At 43.1% G+C, this 20,107-nt stretch overlaps 1 protein-coding gene across 4 annotated transcripts in view; it reads right to left on the bottom strand.

Annotated features, from left to right (window-relative positions):
* Positions 1-5,484: 5,484 nt before the first annotated feature.
* Positions 5,485-20,107, bottom strand: part of EIF4B (eukaryotic translation initiation factor 4B) — a 28,066-nt gene continuing 13,443 nt past the window's right edge. For 2 of the 4 annotated variants that reach the window (XM_007081362.3, XM_042992363.1), the window contains exons 5-15: positions 18,267-18,321; positions 17,456-17,590; positions 14,131-14,268; positions 13,856-14,029; positions 10,622-10,850; positions 9,195-9,307; positions 7,767-7,980; positions 7,086-7,141; positions 6,415-6,520; positions 6,058-6,130; positions 5,485-5,663 (exon numbers count right to left, since the gene is read on the bottom strand). In XM_007081362.3, coding sequence (XP_007081424.1) covers positions 5,583-5,663; positions 6,058-6,130; positions 6,415-6,520; positions 7,086-7,141; positions 7,767-7,980; positions 9,195-9,307; positions 10,622-10,850; positions 13,856-14,029; positions 14,131-14,268; positions 17,456-17,590; positions 18,267-18,321 — 1,374 coding nt within the window. In that variant the 3' untranslated portion in view covers positions 5,485-5,582. The remainder of the gene's footprint in view (positions 5,664-6,057; positions 6,131-6,414; positions 6,521-7,085; positions 7,142-7,766; positions 7,981-9,194; positions 9,308-10,621; positions 10,851-13,855; positions 14,030-14,130; positions 14,269-17,455; positions 17,591-18,266; positions 18,322-20,107) is intronic. The other 2 variants (XM_007081363.3, XM_042992364.1) reach the window with 1 other exon arrangement.

The raw sequence follows: 20,107 nt of genomic DNA, 5'->3' as shown, positions 1-20,107 counted from the left end.
CATCATCCATCGCTCTGCTTTGGAACTGGACCTGGACGGTCATTCCCACTCCCTGACTCTGCTTATAAAGAAAGTCCTCCCTCCTCCTATATAACTCAAGTCACAGGTTTCCCAGTGGAGATGGAAGTTCATTCAGTCTGTGGTCTAATCTCATTCCCTTCTTTTCCAGGGTCAGGATCTGATACTGGTTAAAAACTAATGGGCCCTGGGGGTGATTTGAGTTGGGTCACCCTGGAGGGGAAGATAGAGGGAAGGGATGTCTTTTCAGAAACTGAATCTACTCCCATTCTCAGATTCACCAGTGTTCTCTAGTATTGAGTACTTCCTGGAACTCCCTCCTGCCCTCCCTCACCCTCCCCACTGAATTTTCCATGATGAAAACTGGTGTGTGTTGGGGGTGTGGATTCTGAGAAGCCAGTGCCCAGGGCTCAATGTCCAGTGCCTGCTCAAGGCAGCCAGTACCACCAGCTGCAAAGCCCTCTGTCCCTCCCTGTCTCAGCTCCCAACTGGGTCGTCTCTGCTCATCTTGCCTTTGGCAAAGGCTGGGAAGTCTGGTTCTGATTCCAATCTGGCAGCTGGGGGGAGAGGCACGGTGACAATGCGATCCCTCAGAGACTGGCATTTGGAAGGGGTGGGTGTGGCTGGGACTGGGGAGCCTAGAGCTTACTGCTCTTGGCTGAGTTGGTGTCCAGTAGGTCGTCTCAATCTCAGAGGTTAGAGCAGTGGGAACTGCTGGGAGCTGGAGGGAGGGCTGGGGGGTTGGAATGGGGTGCAGGAGGGAAGAGGTGGGGAGGCACTGGGAGGAGGGGAGAGGCAGGAGTTTTGGGTAAGCCCCAAGGAGAGTGACCGGGATCAGAGGCTAGCGGGAAGGGGGCAGGGTTGAAGGTCATTGTGTGTATTTTGGTAAGATTTGATTATGTAACCGAGACACATGAGGCATGAAAATTTGCTCGTTTCTTCGGAGTCTTAGCTAGTTTTTTAAAAATCGTGTCCTTTCCAGAGTTCATTAGGGTCTTTGGCTGGGTGCCTGGGATGCCTGCCGAAGGGGGTTAGTAGGTTCTATTTTTTTTTTTTTTTAAGTAATCTCTACACCCCGTGTAGGGCTCGAACTCACTACCTTGAGATCAAGAGTTGCATGCTGTTCCTACTGAGCTAGCCAGATACCCCAAGTTCTAATGTTTAAAGGTACCAAGGAGAGACTGGTGCTCAGAGAAGAGGCACCTGATTGGATCCCAGAGAGGTAGGCAGGGCTTCAGCCTCACACTCATGCTGGTGTGGTTGTCCCTACGGAACTTTTGAGGTTTCAAGGAATTGGGAGAGTCATAAGATGGGCAGCTGAACTTTCAGCTCAGACTTGATTCCTGCTGTCAACCTGGGGACCAGGGGGCTGAGGGGGCTGGAGGAGGGAAGCTGATGAGGAAGGTTGAGAGTGAAAAATTATCCACAGGAGGTGGCTTGCTGGGAGTGCTGTGAACACGGGTGGCATATGGAGCCAGCCAGACATCCTGACTACCAGTTCAGAGCAACAGAAGCTTCAGAAGGGAGGGGAAAGGGAGAAGGAAGACAGGATGATGTTAGCAAAGGTGAAACAGCATTTCAGGAACAGTATCATGACCCCTTCTGACCCCTCCCTCCATGCAGGTTTTCTTACCTTGACTATGCAGAGGGCAGCCCATCTTGGGACCGAAGGCTGGACCCCCTCTTCCAAGGTCTGGGGCGATCCCATGCCTGCGACTGAGTGTGCTCAGATCCTTGGGGTGGGAGGGCTTTGAGGGGCATGGGCTATCCTGGCGGGGAGAGCACTGGGTCAGGAGGATTTGAGTGGAGGGTTTGGGCCCTGGGAACCAGGAAGAGCGGGGGAAGGGGCAGAGCTCACTCCAGAGGCGGATCTGTTGGCCAGGACAGAGGACAGAGGGTGTATTGTCCAACCGGGAGGTTGCTGCAGCTGGGTGTGGAGCAGCACAGCTCGCCTCTTCCAAACTCCTTTCTGGGGAGGCGGGAGGGTGAGGGAAGTCGAGTCCCCCCTTCACTTGTGGCCCTGGGGGCTATGACGGTTGCCAGGAGACAAGGTTTTATTTGAGAAATAATGCTTCCCAGGAGCAGATGTGTAGCTCTCCCACTTCCTGAGAAACCAGATGCTGTGAGCTTGCTTAGCACTTTAGGGGACGCCTTTGGCACTAACTGGGACCCTCATTGCCTTGGGATCCAGAGCCTGGTGCTTGATTCTGTTTAGGAGAAGCTAAGCTACGTGGACTTAACTCAGGATCCGAGCAGCCTAGAAGTGACCCTTGTAAAGTCGGATGCTATACCTGTACCCTTCTGATTTACGGCAGGTTGACAGGGCGCACCGGTCCTGGGATCTACTTCTGAAGATGGGGGTTGTACCAGCGCCTACCTTTCCCTTGGATTTCGTGTACCCTCTTGGGACACAGTACAGGGAGCTCCTTCTTTACCCTTCCTGTGCCCAACCAACATGAATCTCTCTGAAGTTAGCCTTTCCCACTCGTATTCTTTTATTTTTTGAGGTGGGGAGAGGAGGGAGAGAGCGTGCCAGCTGGGGAGGGGCAGAGAGAGGAGAGAATCCCAAGCAGGCTCTGTGCTCCACCCCACAAACCATGAGATCATGACCTGAGCCGAAAGCCGGACTGGGCCACCCAGGCGCCCCTAGTCTCCTTTCCATCGTCATTTACCCAGCCTCTGGCGAGTGGCTGGAAATGAGGGCTTGGAGAAAGTGGCAGACCGATGCGGGCAGTGGAGGTGGGTTCCACAGGCAGCCTGGGCAGCGGCCTGTTTCCTTCCCACCTAAAAGCTTCCTTTCCCACACGGAAAGCTGAGTCAGCACAGCATGCTGAGCCTCTTACCCCTCCACATCTGAAGAGATCAGTGCACCGGCAAGAACCACAACTGCAGTTGCTGCGATGGGCCTAGGAAAGCCACTTGTGTAGCTGGACTCCCGTGCCGGCAACCCCCCCCCCCCCGCCCAATCTTCCCCCAAATTGTTGACTGAGCTTTCCTGGGCTTTCTCTGCTTCACCCCATCGTGACCTTAAGGATTCTCTGCCACGGTCCTAACCTCTTTCCTGCCTTGCAACACGGAACAGCCCATCTCTAGCCATTTGGAAATTTCCCACTGCATCTGGGGCCTCCGTTGTAACCCAGACCAGCTCATCAAGAACCCAGCCTGCCTGTGCCATGTAGCACGGAATGTGGAGGCAGTGCCTCTGCAGACTGCTGAGTGGAGGGTGGAGGCACGGCCTCCAGGCCATGAAGTAGGAAATGGACTGCAGGTACTTTCAAATATTAGTTACCACCAGGCAAAAATGCTGGAGGGGAGTGGATGCTAATTCCCAGTTCTTGGGCCTCAGTAAAGATTCCCCTGGTAACCCCACCCCTAGCCCAGGACAGTATCTAATGCCCAGAGGACTTCGGAGACAGGGGTGGGGAGCCTGTAAAGGCACAGGAGTGGAGTATATGGTCAAGAGAATTTCAGCATTGAAGTGAACTTTAAAGATCAGATTTATTTGGAGAAAACCAACAACAACAACAAAAAAAAACCCCACAACCCAAAGGATGGGATTTTACATCTCAAGACATCTTCCAGGTATTAAGTCTACAGATTACAAATCATTTTCATAGAAGATATTTTGTACAAATTTTACACGTATTAAGGAGCGGGACATAACCCGTTTCTGTTATAACGGGGGCAGGAGAGGGGAATGGGGGGAAAAAAAAAAAAAACAAAAACAGCTTTTTTGGAGACAACTATTTGGAAGTAGACCTGTAGAGGGCAAACCCTACCTTTTCATCTACAGCAAACGGTTTGTTTTTTTCAACCAAAAAAACCCCAACCAAACAAACCCCAAAAACAAACCCCTTTCAGCCTTGGGTATCTCTAAAAGCCACTTCCTGGCTACTGGCCAATCCAAGCCAATTATTTAGTTACTTCACTAGGTAAGCCTCTTTATGTCCACTGGCTAAACGATTCATTCGTTATGCCCACTGCTGCAGCACTCCTAAACCAACAGGTCTGCGTGGCCAGACAGGGTCTAATCTAGGACCGATGGGTGAAGGGCTTGTGAACGAGAGACTGAGATCACCCTGAAGGATGCCGTCTACCGGGCTGACGGTACAAAGGTGCACATAAAAGCAGGCAAGGTAAGCTATTGTGTTGCAAGAGAAACCAGGACCTTGTCACACAGTTCTCTCCATTATCATTTATTCTCTCAAGGGAAGCTAAAAAAAAACAAAACAACAAAGAAACACAAACCCACCAAAAAACCACACATTGGTTGAGGCCACATCATCAATCCAAACATTGGTGTGGGATTTCAATGGAGAGAAGGAAACTTGTAAAAACAAAAAAAAAGCCCCAATCAAGGTCATAAGAACGGCTCACAATTTGACCCTACTTATCCACCCTCACTCACCACCTAAGACCATTAAATCTATAATCTTCTGAGGTGTAAAAGGAGTCAAAAGAAGTAGGAGCAGGAATGGAGGGAAGGAGTGAGAGTCAAAAGACATGAAGGAGCCAAGATTTGCTTGAGAAAAGCAGTGATTCCTCATTAGCTTCTGCTCCCTGGGGCAGGTCTAGAATGCCTAGATCAGGTATGTGATTTAAATAGAAGTTGCTTTCTGGGAGGTGACAGCAAAAAGTAGCATTAAGATCAGAAGCCCAGGACAAGAGTCTACATTTTTAAAGCTTCAAGATTTCAGCAGAATGTAGATGGATGTGAACTTTCAGGAAGGATGGCGTTTAAGGAAGGGCAAAACCAGGACATACAAGACTTGGGAATTCCCATGACCCGTAAGTGCTTCCTGCTCCAGGAAGTAACCACTTGGTGTTTACTGGAGGTCATACCATTTCCCCTTATTACTGGTGCAAAATAATCCATCACCTCCCCACAGCTTCTTTTCAAACCACAACTTTTCCCACTTATTTTGGTCACCGAGCAGTCCCTACTCTTTTGTGGCCTATAGACTCACTCTCCACTACCCCCCTGGGGGGTAAAAATGAAGGAATTCCCCTAGGCTGGCCCCAGTAACTCAGAATTAAGAGGGGCTGGCAGCCTCCTGGAGACTAAAAAACAACTTGAGAGACTAAGCCTACCTTTCCGAGGATGGAAAATTTATTCAGGTAATGTTTGAGAATTCATATGTGCCACAATAGGATATTAAGAATGAAAAGGTAGAACTCTCACTCTTCCTTAAACCTGTCCTACTGCCCAACCAGATCCAGACACTGCATCACTGTCACTGCCGTTTTGCTAAATGGAGGCCCCCAGGCACTAATCACGCAGGCAACTGCATGTGTCGTAAAAATGCACAACTTTTCCATTAAAAGCTGTACGTCTCTTTCTCTCTGGCTACATTGGCGATTCTCCAGTTAGTTCAATACTTTAAAGGCTGCAGCAGCATGCAAAAGGATTTCATTTCATTTTGTTTTTTTGTTTTTTGTTTTTTTAAAAAAAAGTTAAGAAAGGTCTCCAGGAGATGGTGAGTTTTATTGTCTGGATAGAGGTTTGATTTGCTCTCGAATGTTCCAGGGTGGAGAGACTAGGAGAAAGCACAGGATGCAGAGGTCTATTCGGTGTAATCTTCTCCCTCGTTCTCATCTTCGCCATCAACGGAGAGAGCAGCATACTTGCTTGCAGAACTGAACTTCTGGAATAGACGAGTGAGAAAATCACCAAAGCCTTGAACTCGCACAACAAAACCCAAGAAACAGGACAATGATACTTGGGCAAAAGGGAGGGGCCAGGTCAGGCCCACCTCCTTGTTCATTAGCATTTTACGCTGGCCAGGAGTAGCTAGGGAGGCTAGGCCAGAGGCCCAGGTGTTCTTACAGGAGACCTCCACCTCCTTTTATCTTGGAGAGGGAGTAAGAGTAGTGACACTGCAAGGCAGAAAACTGGAAAAAACTAAGTTTCTTTTACAATTTCAAACAAGCAACGATGCCTGATTGACAATTTCCAACCACTCGGATTCCAGCCCCAAGCATAAAGGAGTTCAATGGCAAACGTGAGCTGAGGGAAATCTATTAGCATCTAACACTTACAGAAGCTGGATTTTCTTCAGGTTTCTTTGGCTCAGGTGCAGATCGGGAGTCTTGATCCTTTTTGCCATCTTTCCTGCAGAGATGTAAGTGTAAAACCATGTCTTTAGGAGAGGACTCTCACAACACCCACAAGCAGGTGGGAGGCACTGAACAGGCCCCTCCAGCCAACAGTGCTTGCTATCTGGACATTTTGCTTCCAGATTCTTGGAACTGTTAACTGTCCACACTGGTTGACTTTCCTTTGTTTACCATAGGAGATATGGCAACACTTGGAGAACCAAGAACTTCTTAACTACAGGGACACATGTATCCAGCATCAGATGAAAGATTACAAATGACAAGAGAGAACACCCATACCTATCTGACTCCTTCCAGTGGTCTTTGTTCCCTCCGTCTCCTGGACCACGGCTGGAGTTCCCACTTTGGCCTTTTGGGACACTCACCCCATCTACTTTGCTTTCATCTGTTTGTGTGAAGATGCAAAAATAAATTGAAGGCAAGTAAAATATTAAGTACTGTCCCTCTCCTAAGTATCCCTTCAGCTGCAGAAAAGTGTGCCCATGTGCACTGAGGGAAACTCAACCTCACCCCAACCCAGATTTCTCTCCTAAACCCTTCTTTCCACATTCCTTTCGCCCCCAAATAAGACCCACTAAAAAATTCCACTTCAGGGTTATGCCATCACGAAGAGCAAACTGGAAATAAGGACTATGACGCTGTTGTAGTGACCTTGGCCTTGCAGATGGTGACATTTCTAATCTGGACTGAGCATGTTAATTTCCTTCCGATTCTTTTTTTCCCCTTTCAAAGAAATGTTCTACCAGGAAAGGGCAGGACTCCATGCTTTTTCCAAAGAGACCACTTTTGCCCTCTACTGGCAAGAAAAGGCAGATAATCTAAGAACCTTTAATACAAAAACAGGTGCAAAATTACACTTAAGTTCAATTATTTAGGGACTCCTTTATCTTTATAGGCTTTTTATTTAGGCCTCTTATCTATGTGAAAAACCAACTTCCTTTTGGTCTTACCTTTCCTTGCTGGTCCTTCCTCAGATGGTTGAGCCGGAACTACTTTCCCCCCACCACTAGAAGGAAAACATGTAATCAAGTTTATCAGTCTTAGGGAAAGAACCGGTAAGAAACTTATAAAGTAGTAAGCTTTACAGAGAACCAAAAATACAGACTTAACATTGTGGAACATTAAAGTATAGAAAAGACAACAATGAAAGCAATTATATGAACCCTCACTAAGTACCATGTCCTGTAGAATCATCACGATCACACAAGGTGAATACAATTCTCTATTTTACACATGAGGATCCTAAGACTTAGGGAAGTGAATCGACCCCCCAAAGTCACGCTGCCAAATGTGGTTGCAGCAGGTTCTGATGACCAGGTTGCAGGTTTCAAGCAGCCAAAGTGATGCCAACCAGTTATCAAAACTCTAGAAAGCTGAACAATTAGCTTTAATGAGCCAGCTCCAGCACACCACTGAATTTGAATTGAGAGCAAAGAGCGTAACTTAAAAGCTGCTATGTAAGGCACTTTCTTTTTCTTTATAATTTTTTAGAATCCCTGAAATGAATCCAAATGTCAGTGGCTCAACTGACTGGGCTGCCCAGATACCCCATCCAGGGCACTTTCTACCATGGTATCACAATGTTTAAGATTCTACAGCTAAGCAGCTGCTATGCTTCTAAGCGGACTCACCTTGTAGGGGACTGCTGCTCTGTGTCTGAGCTCTGAGATCGAGCAGGAGGGTTAGAACTTCGCTTCACCCAAGCATTCTCCTTTGGTGGAGGGGCTGGCATTACCTTTAGAGGTTGTTCAGGTTTGGGAGGCTTAGAAGTTGGAGAGTGACAGTCTTCCTCCTTATTGAGTGTTTCATTTTCTAGAGACTTCTCACTCTCTCTCCTTCGTGCATCTGTTAAGTCAGAGTAGGAAGGTTAAATTATCGAGAGAAATTATTATACAACCATCTATTACAATCAGACAGAATAGAAAATGGTCCACACCCAAGTTTACCGCTTTTCATCATTATTCTTAAATATAGACCCCATCTGACTCCCAACAGATAAGTTATCCCCAAACTAGTGGTTACCACATGTTACTCTGAGAAAATGTTTTAAGGATGCAAGAAAAATAGGAAATACAAGAGCTTTCCAAGGACAGCCACCTCCTTTCCTAGGAACTAGTACTCTTTACTTCGGGATTATAGCCTTGCTACATTTTGTGTTAAAATGTTTGTACTTGGAGAAGGATACACATACATGTGTGAAGAGGACCCTGATGCAGCCTCAAATCCACATACATAGAACAAAATGGGATATACATTTATGAAAAACAAAACCTACATTATGTTTTTTTTTTCTTAAAGGCACTAAATATCTCCTCAAAACTGAAAGTTTATTTTGTTAGATTCTTCCTACATTAAGTGCAATCTCCTCAGGAGGTATATAATCAACCCAACCATCATACTCCCACCTCGCTACAAAGAGAGGCATTATTGTCCTGTCACTAAAAGGCTACTCCAGTATGAATGTTTGACAGAAAACTTCTGCAACACTTGGCTGAGGTGATTTGGAAATTCATCCTTGAGCCATACTTTGAAGTGCTCAAGCACAAATCAGTTTGGAGGCGAGAAGAGAAAACAAAAAAACACTGGCTCACAATAATAAGGTAAGGGAGGTGTTATAATTGAACTGCTGTTTCCAAAACACTAAACATATGTGTGACGAATCAATGAATTCAAGGCAGGAAGGAAGGATGGATGAAGAGCAGAAGATCATTGCTTGAGACACTGCTCCGGTCGCACAGGACATCCAAAAAGGCTGGCCCTGGGAGCAGCTCAGAGAGAGCTGTAGGACTGTGACTGCTCTATGTAAAGGAAAACTCTGGAATGTCCGTAAAAGGAAGAGAAAATCCAGCAGTCAAGTATACTCTTTAGTGGAAGCTTATTAAACAGGTCACCTACATCACTTCTGGTACCTATTTCTCAGATTTTTCAAACCATGAGATGTGACACTCCAATCTATGCTAACCCAAATAAAATGTCCATGACTGAATTTAACACCCCAAAGGCTCTGCATAGTTTGGTTATGGCTACTTTATGGAAAAGGGCGATAACATGATACCCACCCTGGTCTGACTTACTTCTGCCAGATGTGGCTGAGGTCCCAGTCTGTGATGACTCACTTCCTGTCCTGGACCGTTCCCGTTCCTGAGTTTCTTCACTTCGCCAGCTTGGGTGTCTGTATAAAGAGATTAAAAAAACAAAACAAAACATATGTCCAGCTAAATGAAGGCCACTATGGACCCATGCTGCCCCTTCAAGAACCATCACTTATTGATATTTTATCATGCTTGCTTTACTTGTGGGTGTGTGTGTGCATCTTGTCTCTCAAACCATCTGAAAGCTGCAGACATGAAGATACTCTGGCTCTAAATACTTCAGCAAGCACCAACTAGGGTTAAGAACATTCTCCTACATAATCTCCAGCCCTCCTCCCTTACTGGTAACACAATTCAACAAGTCATTCAAAACTAGGCCATTTTTCAGAACGTTTCTACCCTATTAGATCCAGTGCCACCTTTCAATAATAAACATTTTAAGCAACGACTCCTTTATGATCCTGAAATACCCTTGGATAAAGTAAGTAACACACACACAAGTAAAAATAAATGGAAAATAACTTACAACTTACATCTAATATAGGCAAAAACATTTTCTCTCTACTTTATCCCCAGTAACTTGGAAAGAGGTTCAATCACTTGCCTCACCAAGGTGGGGCTTTACTTCATATACTAAAGCAAGGTTTGGCAATTTTCTTTACTGGGTCAAATAAACTTTATTTTTATTTATTTATTTTTAAATGTTTATTTTGGGGGAGGGAGGGGGAGGGAGGGAAGGAGGGAGAGGGAGAGGGGGAGGGGGAGGGGGGAGAGGGGGAGGGGGAGGGAGAGGGGGAGGGGGAGGGGGAGGGGGAGGGGGAGGGGGAGGGGGAGGGGGAGGGGGAGGGGGAGGGGGAGAGGGAGAGGGAGAGGGAGAGGGAGGGAGAGGGAGAGGGAGAGGGAGAGGGAGAGGGAGAGGGAGAGGGAGAGAATCCCAAGCAGGTTCTGGGCTGTCAGCACAGAGGCCCGACATGGGGGCCCAAACTCATGAACTGTGAGATCATGACCTGATCTGAAACAGAGAGTCAGATGCTTAACCGACTGAGCCACCAGGGCGCCCCTGATCAATTTTATTTATAAAAAAAGGAACAGGCCATAATTTGACAATTCCTATATTAAATTAGCACCAATTACCACCAATTTATATTTGTTACAGTTTAAGCCCGGTTAAGCCCTTTTACAAATTGTGAGCAACAGGCAACTCTTCACTGGATGAAAAGTGTCCCATACGCTCCAGCATGCCTAGCGGTCCCAGCCCACGTCCACTAAATGCCAGTGACAACCAACAAGGTCTCCATGAATTTCCCAAGTGTGCCCTAGGGATGCACGCCCCCCCCCCCCCCAGGAGCCACTAGACTTGTGGACAGGAAGCCCACAGTCGAGGGGAAGCTCACCGCTCCCGAGGCCGTCGCTCTAGCTTGGGCTCATCCAGCTGGCGCTGCAGTTTCTCCTGCTCCTTCTGTAGCCGCTCCTCTACTTCTCGCTCTCTAGCAGCTGTGTCAACGGGCTTCGCCCCTCCAAAGATAGAGGCTGCTCGACTGGACTGGGAGGTGCTAGCAGAGGAATCATCTTCCTTAGGAGTACTCCGAGGCTTTAGATTCAGTTTGGGTCTTTGGGGGGGACCTAAGTTAAATAAAACTCTAAGTAATAGTTCTTCAAAATCACCAGAAGCTGATGGCTGAAAGCCAGATTCCCAGATGCAGCTCTTCTAAAACCCTCTATGGGATTCAGAGTAGTGGCCTAACCAATCCAGCAGGGAAGGGAGATCATTAGAAAATGTGTGGCTTAAATAACCAAGTCCAATCAATCTTTCCACTACCATGCCGATGATGCAGTGCCAGACTGAGGGAAAGACTAAAAAAGGGTAAAAATTTAAATGGTAAGTCATCACGATTACTGATTACCTGGGAAGAACGGTCTATGATAAACTATTGGATGGAAGAGTATCTTGGTCAAAAATGTGGTCTGGACGATAGATTACTTCATTAAGTAAGAGCTTGTAACAGTAAGACTCTACTGCCTATACTCTTGTCTCTCTGTGTAGTATAAACTTAGAGCGATTCACAGAGTACAGTATAGAACACTGAATAGCTGATTACAAAGTCTAAAGGAATTTGATTTCGTTTTGGATCCAAGTTGTCAGAAAGTTTCAAGGAAATCCTATTTCTCAAAATTAGTATTTATCTTAAGTATTTCCGACATACCAAAGATAAAGAAAGTATAAGGCCTATGTGTCAGCCACCTGGCTTCAGTAATAAAACACTATAATACCCACTGAAGGTTCCTGAGTAGCATTCCTCTGATGACACGCCTAACTGTGTTTGGTCTTCTCACAACCATTACACTGAATTCGGGTTTTATCATCCCCATGCAGGTCTTTATACTCTCACTACAGAACATATGTATGTATCTACAAAAAAAGGGTATCATTTGGCAATGTTATTTTTTTTTTTCCTTTTAAGCAGGCTTCATGCTCAGAGCAGAGCCCAATGTAGGGCTTGAACTCATGGCCCTGAGACCAAGAGTCAGAGGCTTACCTGAGTCACCCACGCACCCCGAGATTTAAATTTTCTAGACGGGTTTTTAACTGCCAATTTATATAAACTTCCAAGATACGGTTTTTCAAAAAGATCTGATCTTTAAGTAATCTCTGTACCCAACATGGGGCCTGAACTCATGACCCCAAGGTCCAGTCATACCCTCTGACTAAGCCAGCCAGGTACCTCTAACTGATACAGTTTTAATACGTATAACTTTGTGAAGGGCTCATTAACTTCCCTTTTATAGGGTAATACTGGGGGTCAGAAACAGTTAACTCATTTAAGCCCTACAGTTAGTACTTTGTGGATCAAAGGATGAAATCAAAGCAACTTTATGCTCCTTTCACTATAGTACACAATAACATCCTTTTCTTCTCCGTCTGCTAATTTCCATTTATTTTACCAACTCAACATATAATCTGAGCACCTATATTTTAGATATCATTCTAAGGCCACGAATATGACAGTTGGGGGTAGTATTTAGTTCCTGCCTGCAAGGGGCGCAATTCAGCAGAGAATCATAATAAAGAAGAATACAGTATGCTAAACTGGACAAAACAGATTTATCCATATGGAAGTTCTTAGACTGGGGCTATGTTTGGGGAAACCTGTGAAGGCTTCCAAGTGGTGACTCCTGAAAGTCTAGAAAACTGAGCGAGCAGCTTAATGGTAGATGTCCAAGGGATGGGAGACAGCACTAAAAATGAAGATCCTTGTGTCAGAGGAACAGAAGAAAGGCTATCTTTCAGGCCATGGAGAGACTAGGAAGGCTTTTAAAAGAATCTAATGGGGGGGCCTGAGTGGCTCAGTTAGTTAAGCATCTGATTTTGGCTCAGGTCATGAGCTCGCAGTTTCTGAGTTCGAGCCCCGCATTGGGCTCCCTGCCATTGCTGCAGAGCCCACCTCAGATCCTCTGTCCCAGTCACTCTTCTGCCCCTCCCCAACTTGTGCTATAAAAATTAAAAAAAAAAAAAAAAAAAAAGCCATGAAAGAATAATCTAATTAGCTCTTGTTCCAGAAAGACAATTTGGGCCAGTGTAAAGAATGGAACGAGGCAGGGAAATTTGTTAGTAATGTGAGCACAGCAATGAAGTATGAACAAAGCCAGTGGCAGCTACTCTGGAGATAAGGGGGCAGATCTTAGAGGGAGCTGTAGACAAGATCACCAGAAAAAAAGATCAGGTGTGCAGTTACTGAGGGAGGCAACAATGGCATGAGAGGAAAAAGGTCAGGAGTTGAGATTCAAAGCGCATATCAAGCCTCCACTTTTCTCACTAGTGAAGTGGAGATGATAATTGTACCTATACTAGATAGAATCCTTAAGATCATATACTACCTGTAAGTGTACTCCACTCACCGTTGGTGCAGAGTAAATGCTCAATAAATGTTAGTTGTTATTTCTAGGTTTCATGCATGGAAATAGAGGAAATGGTTAATAGCAATGTTTTTAAAAACGCACAATGTTTTAAAAAAAGCACTTGGCACAAAGTCAGGGCTAACACGGGGATGTTAAAAAGAGTAGTAGACAAGCTGTCTAAAAATAATTGGAGAGAAATTCTAGACCAGTTTTTTTTTTTTGATATCAATGAAGTCAGAACACAGATGCTGGCCATTTATTAATACATTGTGAGAGGTCAGATTTGTAACACAGTATGTTTTTACTTAAGTGTTATTAACATTAGGGGCATAATTTTAGAATAGGTGCACTTACATCTTACCATTAATTGAGTGTCAATTACTGTGGCACAATGGCACTGAAATCACCAACACTTGGTTTTTAACCCACAGTGCCAATCACTGGCTAGGAGACTGCGTGGCAAATGTTTCCCTTTTCTCCTTTGTATATTCAGTAAGTTTTAACTGAAAAATCTATATGCTAAGGCAACTAAAAAGAATTAGCCTTTGCTTTATCTCCATTCTGTCATCCTCGTCCAATGCTCTTTCTACTAGGCTCTGCTTTATCTCTTACAATGTGTAAGTTCTATCCTGTTTCAAAACCCACTTCAGGGGTCTGAGACATAACTGATAATTTTTCAATCAGTTTCTCCAGTGGTCTGCCCTATTAAGTAAATAAAAGAAAACGATTACCTCTATCATCACGCCTATAATCATCCCGAGAGTAATCATCTCTGGAACTCCATGACCGATCATCTCGTCTGTCGTATCTGTCTTCATAGCGGTCCCCGCCTCCTCTGTAGTCATCATCCCTACGGTACCCGCTACCAAATGCTCTTCTGCCACTGCCTATCCTGGAATCGTAACCTGTAAATATATCCCAAATTATGATCATCACACCAGAGGAAATAAAGGCAAGCAAGACGTTCTTGAAAGAAAGAAATTTAACGCAGCTGTTTTTTAATGACCTCTATCATAGTCTCTGCTGCCTCGGTCATCATAGCGATCCCGGCCCCCGTATCGATCCATATCTCGGCGTGGGCCATCCCGATATCCATCCCGATACCCATCACGGTATCGGTCTGAATCATAACGATCTCGATACTCTAGAAAGAAAACAGACAAAGCAATGTCATTCCCTTTTCTTTGACACCATTAATAGGAAGAAGCATGAAAGACCACGAGGTCAACTTGGTTTCATGAGTTCACAGTCACTGCTAGGTCTGTTTTTATAAAAACAAATCACTTTAAATGCAAAGTGGAAACGTGTACTGAAATAACTTTTATTGGTTATTTGATTTAAACATTTTTGATTCAATAAATGCTAAGTCAACAATTTATGAGGGAGTTAAGGAAGAGTAAAATCTCTATACAGCCCATAATGAATTTTCAGCATTAAAGACAAATATAGTAGGAAATATAATTGAAATCTATAGTTTTGATTGGTTCCAAAGAACCAATCAAAGACCACTTAAAAACTTTCGCATGGGAAAATACACAAGCCCTAAGTCTGGGAAGGCAAACAAAAAGAGAAAAATATATGTGACATAGGACAGTGATTGGCTATTAAATAACAGAAACTAAAATTAACAGAACATTTTCTACCACCAAAATGGTGAAGATGTAAGTAAGAGCTACCTCTGGTGTTGGCCAAGTTTGGGGGAGTAAGTGAATTCCCACACTGCTGAGGAGTCTAAAACAGCACAACCACTCTGAAACTGGATTCAGAACTATGCATTAAAAACTTTAAAATCACTTGCACCCTCTGGGGCAACAGTTCAACTTCTAGGAATTTATCCTGAGAAAATAACAGGACATTTAATAAAGACATGTACAAGGAGATTCACAGGAATGTTGTGTATAATATTAAAAAATTGTCGAGTGCACAAGCTATGGGTTAAGTCAGGGGGCATCTATAAAAAGCAACCACTAAAAACGGAGTTAAGAGATGTATTTACTATGACACTTGAAAACTGTATTTTACACACATGCATGAATATCAGTATCAGAGGTGCCTAAATTCCAGAAATTTGTATCTAAGAATGTTGCAGAGCTCAGGCGGCAAGCTACAATGGTGTGAGGCATTTATAAAAGGAGGTAGCAGCTATTTAGCTTTGGCTAACTTGCTAGATCTTCCAATTTTCTAAGAAACCCGGGAGCCCCAACGTTTATATGAAAACTTCATTTTCCAGAGATGAACGCAACAATTACAACAAACAAACTTAAAAACATTTTGAATTTAATAATTCATGCACACAGGTCAAACAAGGATTTTATTTTTATGACTTCTTCCTTTTAAACCATGATTTAATTTTGGAAACAACATCATTTTGTCCACATTCCCTGGTAGTTTAAATTGGTAAGTTAAAGGACATGCTAATGTTGGTAAAACAATTACACACGGGAGAGAATCTGAAAAATTCAAAACACAAAAAATCAGCCACGTGTTTATTCTGAAATATGTATTTGATTTCTAGAGAGACATATGAACTGTATACTTAATTTTATTTAGGTAATATTAAAATGATAATAAGCTTGTACTCACTAAAACAGCTGGCCGAGAAATATACAAATGTTTGCTAAGATTTTACAATAATATTTAGTACAACTATACCTTTCCCCGTGTCTTTTATGGGCCCAAAGCTTGGAATAGGAATCTCTAACAACTTGGCAGCTTTGGATAACAACAGCACATTCATTCTTGTTATCCATCCTGCTTGTTCCAAACTCAAGGTTTCAAGGGAGGAAATAGTCATGTCCCTGGATTCAAAACAGGACCCTTGGTCTGACTGCTTTTTCTTTCAAGAGCCATTTCTTTCTGTTAACAACAGAACCTCTTGCATAAATGTTGACGTGCAATACCTCAGGTAGTTCTCCCCAAGGCTTTGTCTGGTCACAAAGACTTGATAGAAAAGTCAGATATAAACTAGATTCAAAGTAGTATGTCACAAATATAGCTGAAGGATTCCTTCTACCTTCACCCAGTCACGAAGGTAGTTATGTTACCCTGCACACATTTTTATGATTTATGCATGAACACTACTATATGATAGTGTTGTTCAAATGTTTATACCCCCCACTCAACATTATAGGTTTTAAACTTCATCTCTATCATTACACATATATTTTATTATATGGACAAACCGCTATCTCGTCATTTCTTCATTGACTTAGTATTATTTCCTCACATATTTCAATAAAGTTGCCTCACTTTCTCCATAAAGGTTTGCATATTTTTTGTTAGATTTAGGTACTTTGTGTAAACGTTGTAATTCACCCCAACTCTTACCCCATGACATTCTCTATTTCCTTTCTTTGAATTATTTGCACACAGTTTCTCTCCCCTAGTATAAGCAATGTCCAATGAGGATAGAATTTTAAGTCTATGTATTTATTTTGAAAAAGAGAGCACAAACAGGTGAGGGGCAGAGAGAAGGAGAGACAGAATCCAAAGCAGTCTCTTTGCCATCTGTGCAGAGCCTGATGTGGGGCTCAAACTCATGAACCGTGAGATCATGACTATAGCTAAGATTAAGAGCTGGATGCTTAACAGACTGAGCCACCCACAGGCACCCCTCGTCTGTTTTGTTCACTGCTATATCCTGAGCTTTGAACACTATCAGGTACAGGGTAAACATTTAGTATCTTTGAAGAGAACGAATTTTCTGTTATTTTGAAAGGTGTCTTAAAAAACACCATTTTGACTGCTGGCTGCTAGTAATGCAGCCAATTTTTGTGTAATGTTCTTACCCCAGCAATCTTGCCGAACTTTTTTATAGTTCCTTACTTTGTAAGATCTGTTGGGTTTCTTTATAAACAACTATTTCCTAAAGAGAGCGAAATCTCCCGCCTAATCTTTGGCAAGGTTTAAAAAAAATTTTTTTTAATGTTAGTATATTTTTGAGGGAGACGGAGTGTGAGTGGGGGAAGGTCAGTGTGTGTGTGTGTGTCTCACACACACAGGGAATCTGAAGCAGGCTCCAGGCTCCAAGCTGTCAGCACAGAGCCTGACATGGGGCTCAAACTCATGAACTGTGAGATCATGAGCTGAGCCGAAGTCAGACGCTCAACCCACTGAGTCACCCAGGCACCCCAAAATTTTGTGTTTTTTCTTAATTATAAATTTATCAAATTCTTTTTCTGCATCTATCAATTCTTTTGAAGATCATAAAAATTTTTTCTGTATCTCCTACTCCCTTTCTGCTAATGTGATCATTTACATTGACATATCTGTCCTATTACAAAACAGTTCTCAGAACACAGAAGAAACTCACTCGATAAAAATGAACTTACTGTCTCCAAAGCTATCATCGCCTCTCCTAGGCGGGTAGTCATCGAAGCTGTCTGTGGCAGGACGTGCCCTCCAGTCTGTATCTGTTTTGTCAGAATCCCGATTTCTATCTCGGCCAAAAGAACGATCATCCCGGTCTATAGAGATAAAATAAAAACAAGTTAGCCCACAAAAACTTTTGCCTGATTATTTGTCACATGCACAGAGCCTTCCCCCAACATACTGTATTTCTTCCTCATATCATCACAAAGTTGTCCCAACTTTGATGCCCCATTATCGTAAAGCGCACTCTTCAACTTAACTGAGTGATTCACTTCCTCATGGTAAGTATTAAACCTCATGGTTTATTTAATTAACCATGAAGTTTAATGCCTATAGGTCTCATTCTGTGTACAGGCCAGGAACCTCTGAAATACATATGAATGAGGCCCCTCTTGTGCTGCTAGGTACACCTAATCTATTTATTACATATTTAATGTTCCTCTAGATCAATCAGGGTCTTTCCATCATTTTGGGGTGGGTAATTCTTTGCTGTGTCTTATGCGGCAATCCCTGGATTCTACCCGTTAGGATCAATCCCTGGATTCTACCCGTTAGGAGTCAGTAGCACTTCCCAGTTCTGACAACTCTAGAGGTCTTCACACATTGACAAATGTCCCCTTGAGCAAAATCATCCTTAACTGGCAACTAGTGCTCCAGATTCAGGCAGGCCTACTGCTCTGCATCTCTATTAAAATTTTCTGGGAACAGGCACCTCTGCTTTGTCATCCTAGGACCAAAACAAAACAGGAAGATTTCTATCAGATTTCTTACCTTTATCTTGTGCTTGATCAGCAACGTCCACTCGAATTCTCCTGTTACCTAGAGACTGAGAGGATAGGACCACATTAACCAACCTTTTGCCCCATTATGCACAAATCCCATGAGTGACCTTGAACGTCTGGGCATAGCAGAAGCACTGGGGGAAGGAAGATAAAGGAAAAACACTGTAATCTAGCCAACATTCCAATTTGTTGGCTAAAGAATCCTTTACAAAGACTTGAAAACTGAAATAATCCCTTAGAATTAATAGATTTAAGTTGGGCTTGTATCAATGCCACATCAATTAGCCATTTTTATAAAGATATATATACTTTATAAAATGAGCCTTTTAACTATCAAAGGTAATTTATCAAGAAATAATTCCCAGGCAACTAGCTAAATAAAAGGCATATTTGGGTCCAGAGCAATTATTCACTCAGACATTTATAGAGCCCCTAATATGCACCAGCAACAGTACATAAAGCATTGTCTCTATTATCTCAAGTTCTTTCACTCAATATTACCTTTGGATAAATCAGTTCCTCCAGGATACCCTCTGACTTCCCTTTCCCACATCATTATTTATTTATACACTTTGAACCCAATAAATTCTACTGCTGATTTTTCCTCATTTCCCAGTAGAATCTACAGTTGAAGAAGGATAACAGTGAATTTTAGTTACAAACACCCAGAATTATATTAAACACTACTATGACGAAATCTCTAGAAACAAAGAAACCCCTAAGTCTGGACCATGACAGCATTTTACATAATAGATAATTCAACAAACTTCAGATAACTGTATGGTATTCTTTCCCTTATCCAGATAGAACAGTTAAAAAGGAGTAATGTTAATAAAACCTAAAAATGATCTGAAAAGAAAAACTTTGGAACTAAGCTTTATATATATTTAACTTATATACCTAGATTATTATTCCTATTTGACATTTACTTCAGATTTTCATGGCTGTAACTCAATTATGACACAGGTAAAATATTTTGAGAGGTGTTGATTTCAACTGTGTCAAGTGGCAGGTTTGGACCATAGAATTATGGCACAAATGGCCCAAATCTGCACTTTGACAAACTACCTTCTCAAGAAGTGAGGGGTTTCTGGCATTAAAATGGAAAAAAGAGCCCCTTTCCTTCCCAGATATAATTTGATTTCTAGTCACTAGAAGTAAAAAAGAGGAGGAAAAAAAAAAAAAAAAAAGCAGGTCCTAGACTAGAAACTTCTGTTACTAACAGGTAACCGAATGCTTTAATATCCTGCTTGTGCTAGCTTAAGAATCACTACATGGCACCAATCACTCAAATGACTGTAATTATAATTAGATTTAATCCCCATACCCCCCTCATGTATTAACAGCTAAATCTCCTCTACTACACTGCTGGCATATCTGGATAGAAAAACATCTAAGGGCAATGTTAAAAAGCAGAACTGAGTGTTCACTGTCATTTTCCTTTAAGAGACTCCTAGGAACATGTATTACAAACGACATTCCACTGAGAAATGTTTCCAAACTCTTTACAACCATAAAAAAAACATTAACTTCCCTGAAAACCAGATAATGCCTTTTAACACTAAACTTATATACATGATTTTTTTCTATCTGCCTTGATCTGGTCAGATTATATTGAAAAAGCAAAGCCATGAGAGCGGAGACAAAGCTCTGAATCAACAAATGAGAGCTTCTATTAGACCTGGTGTGGTGGAGATGCCTGGGTGGCTCAGCTGGTTGAGTGTCTGACTTTCCCTCAGGTCATGCATGATCTCACTGCTCTTTAGTTCCACCCCTGCATGGAGTCCGGCTCTGTGCTGACAGCTCGGAGCCTGGAGCCTGCTTTGGATT

The sequence above is a fragment of the Panthera tigris genome, chromosome B4 (genome assembly GCF_018350195.1).
Source record: "Panthera tigris isolate Pti1 chromosome B4, P.tigris_Pti1_mat1.1, whole genome shotgun sequence".
Taxonomy (NCBI): domain Eukaryota; kingdom Metazoa; phylum Chordata; class Mammalia; order Carnivora; family Felidae; genus Panthera; species Panthera tigris.
The sequence above is the reverse complement of the archived record's forward strand: the minus strand, read 5'-3'. Positions and strand labels throughout refer to the sequence as shown.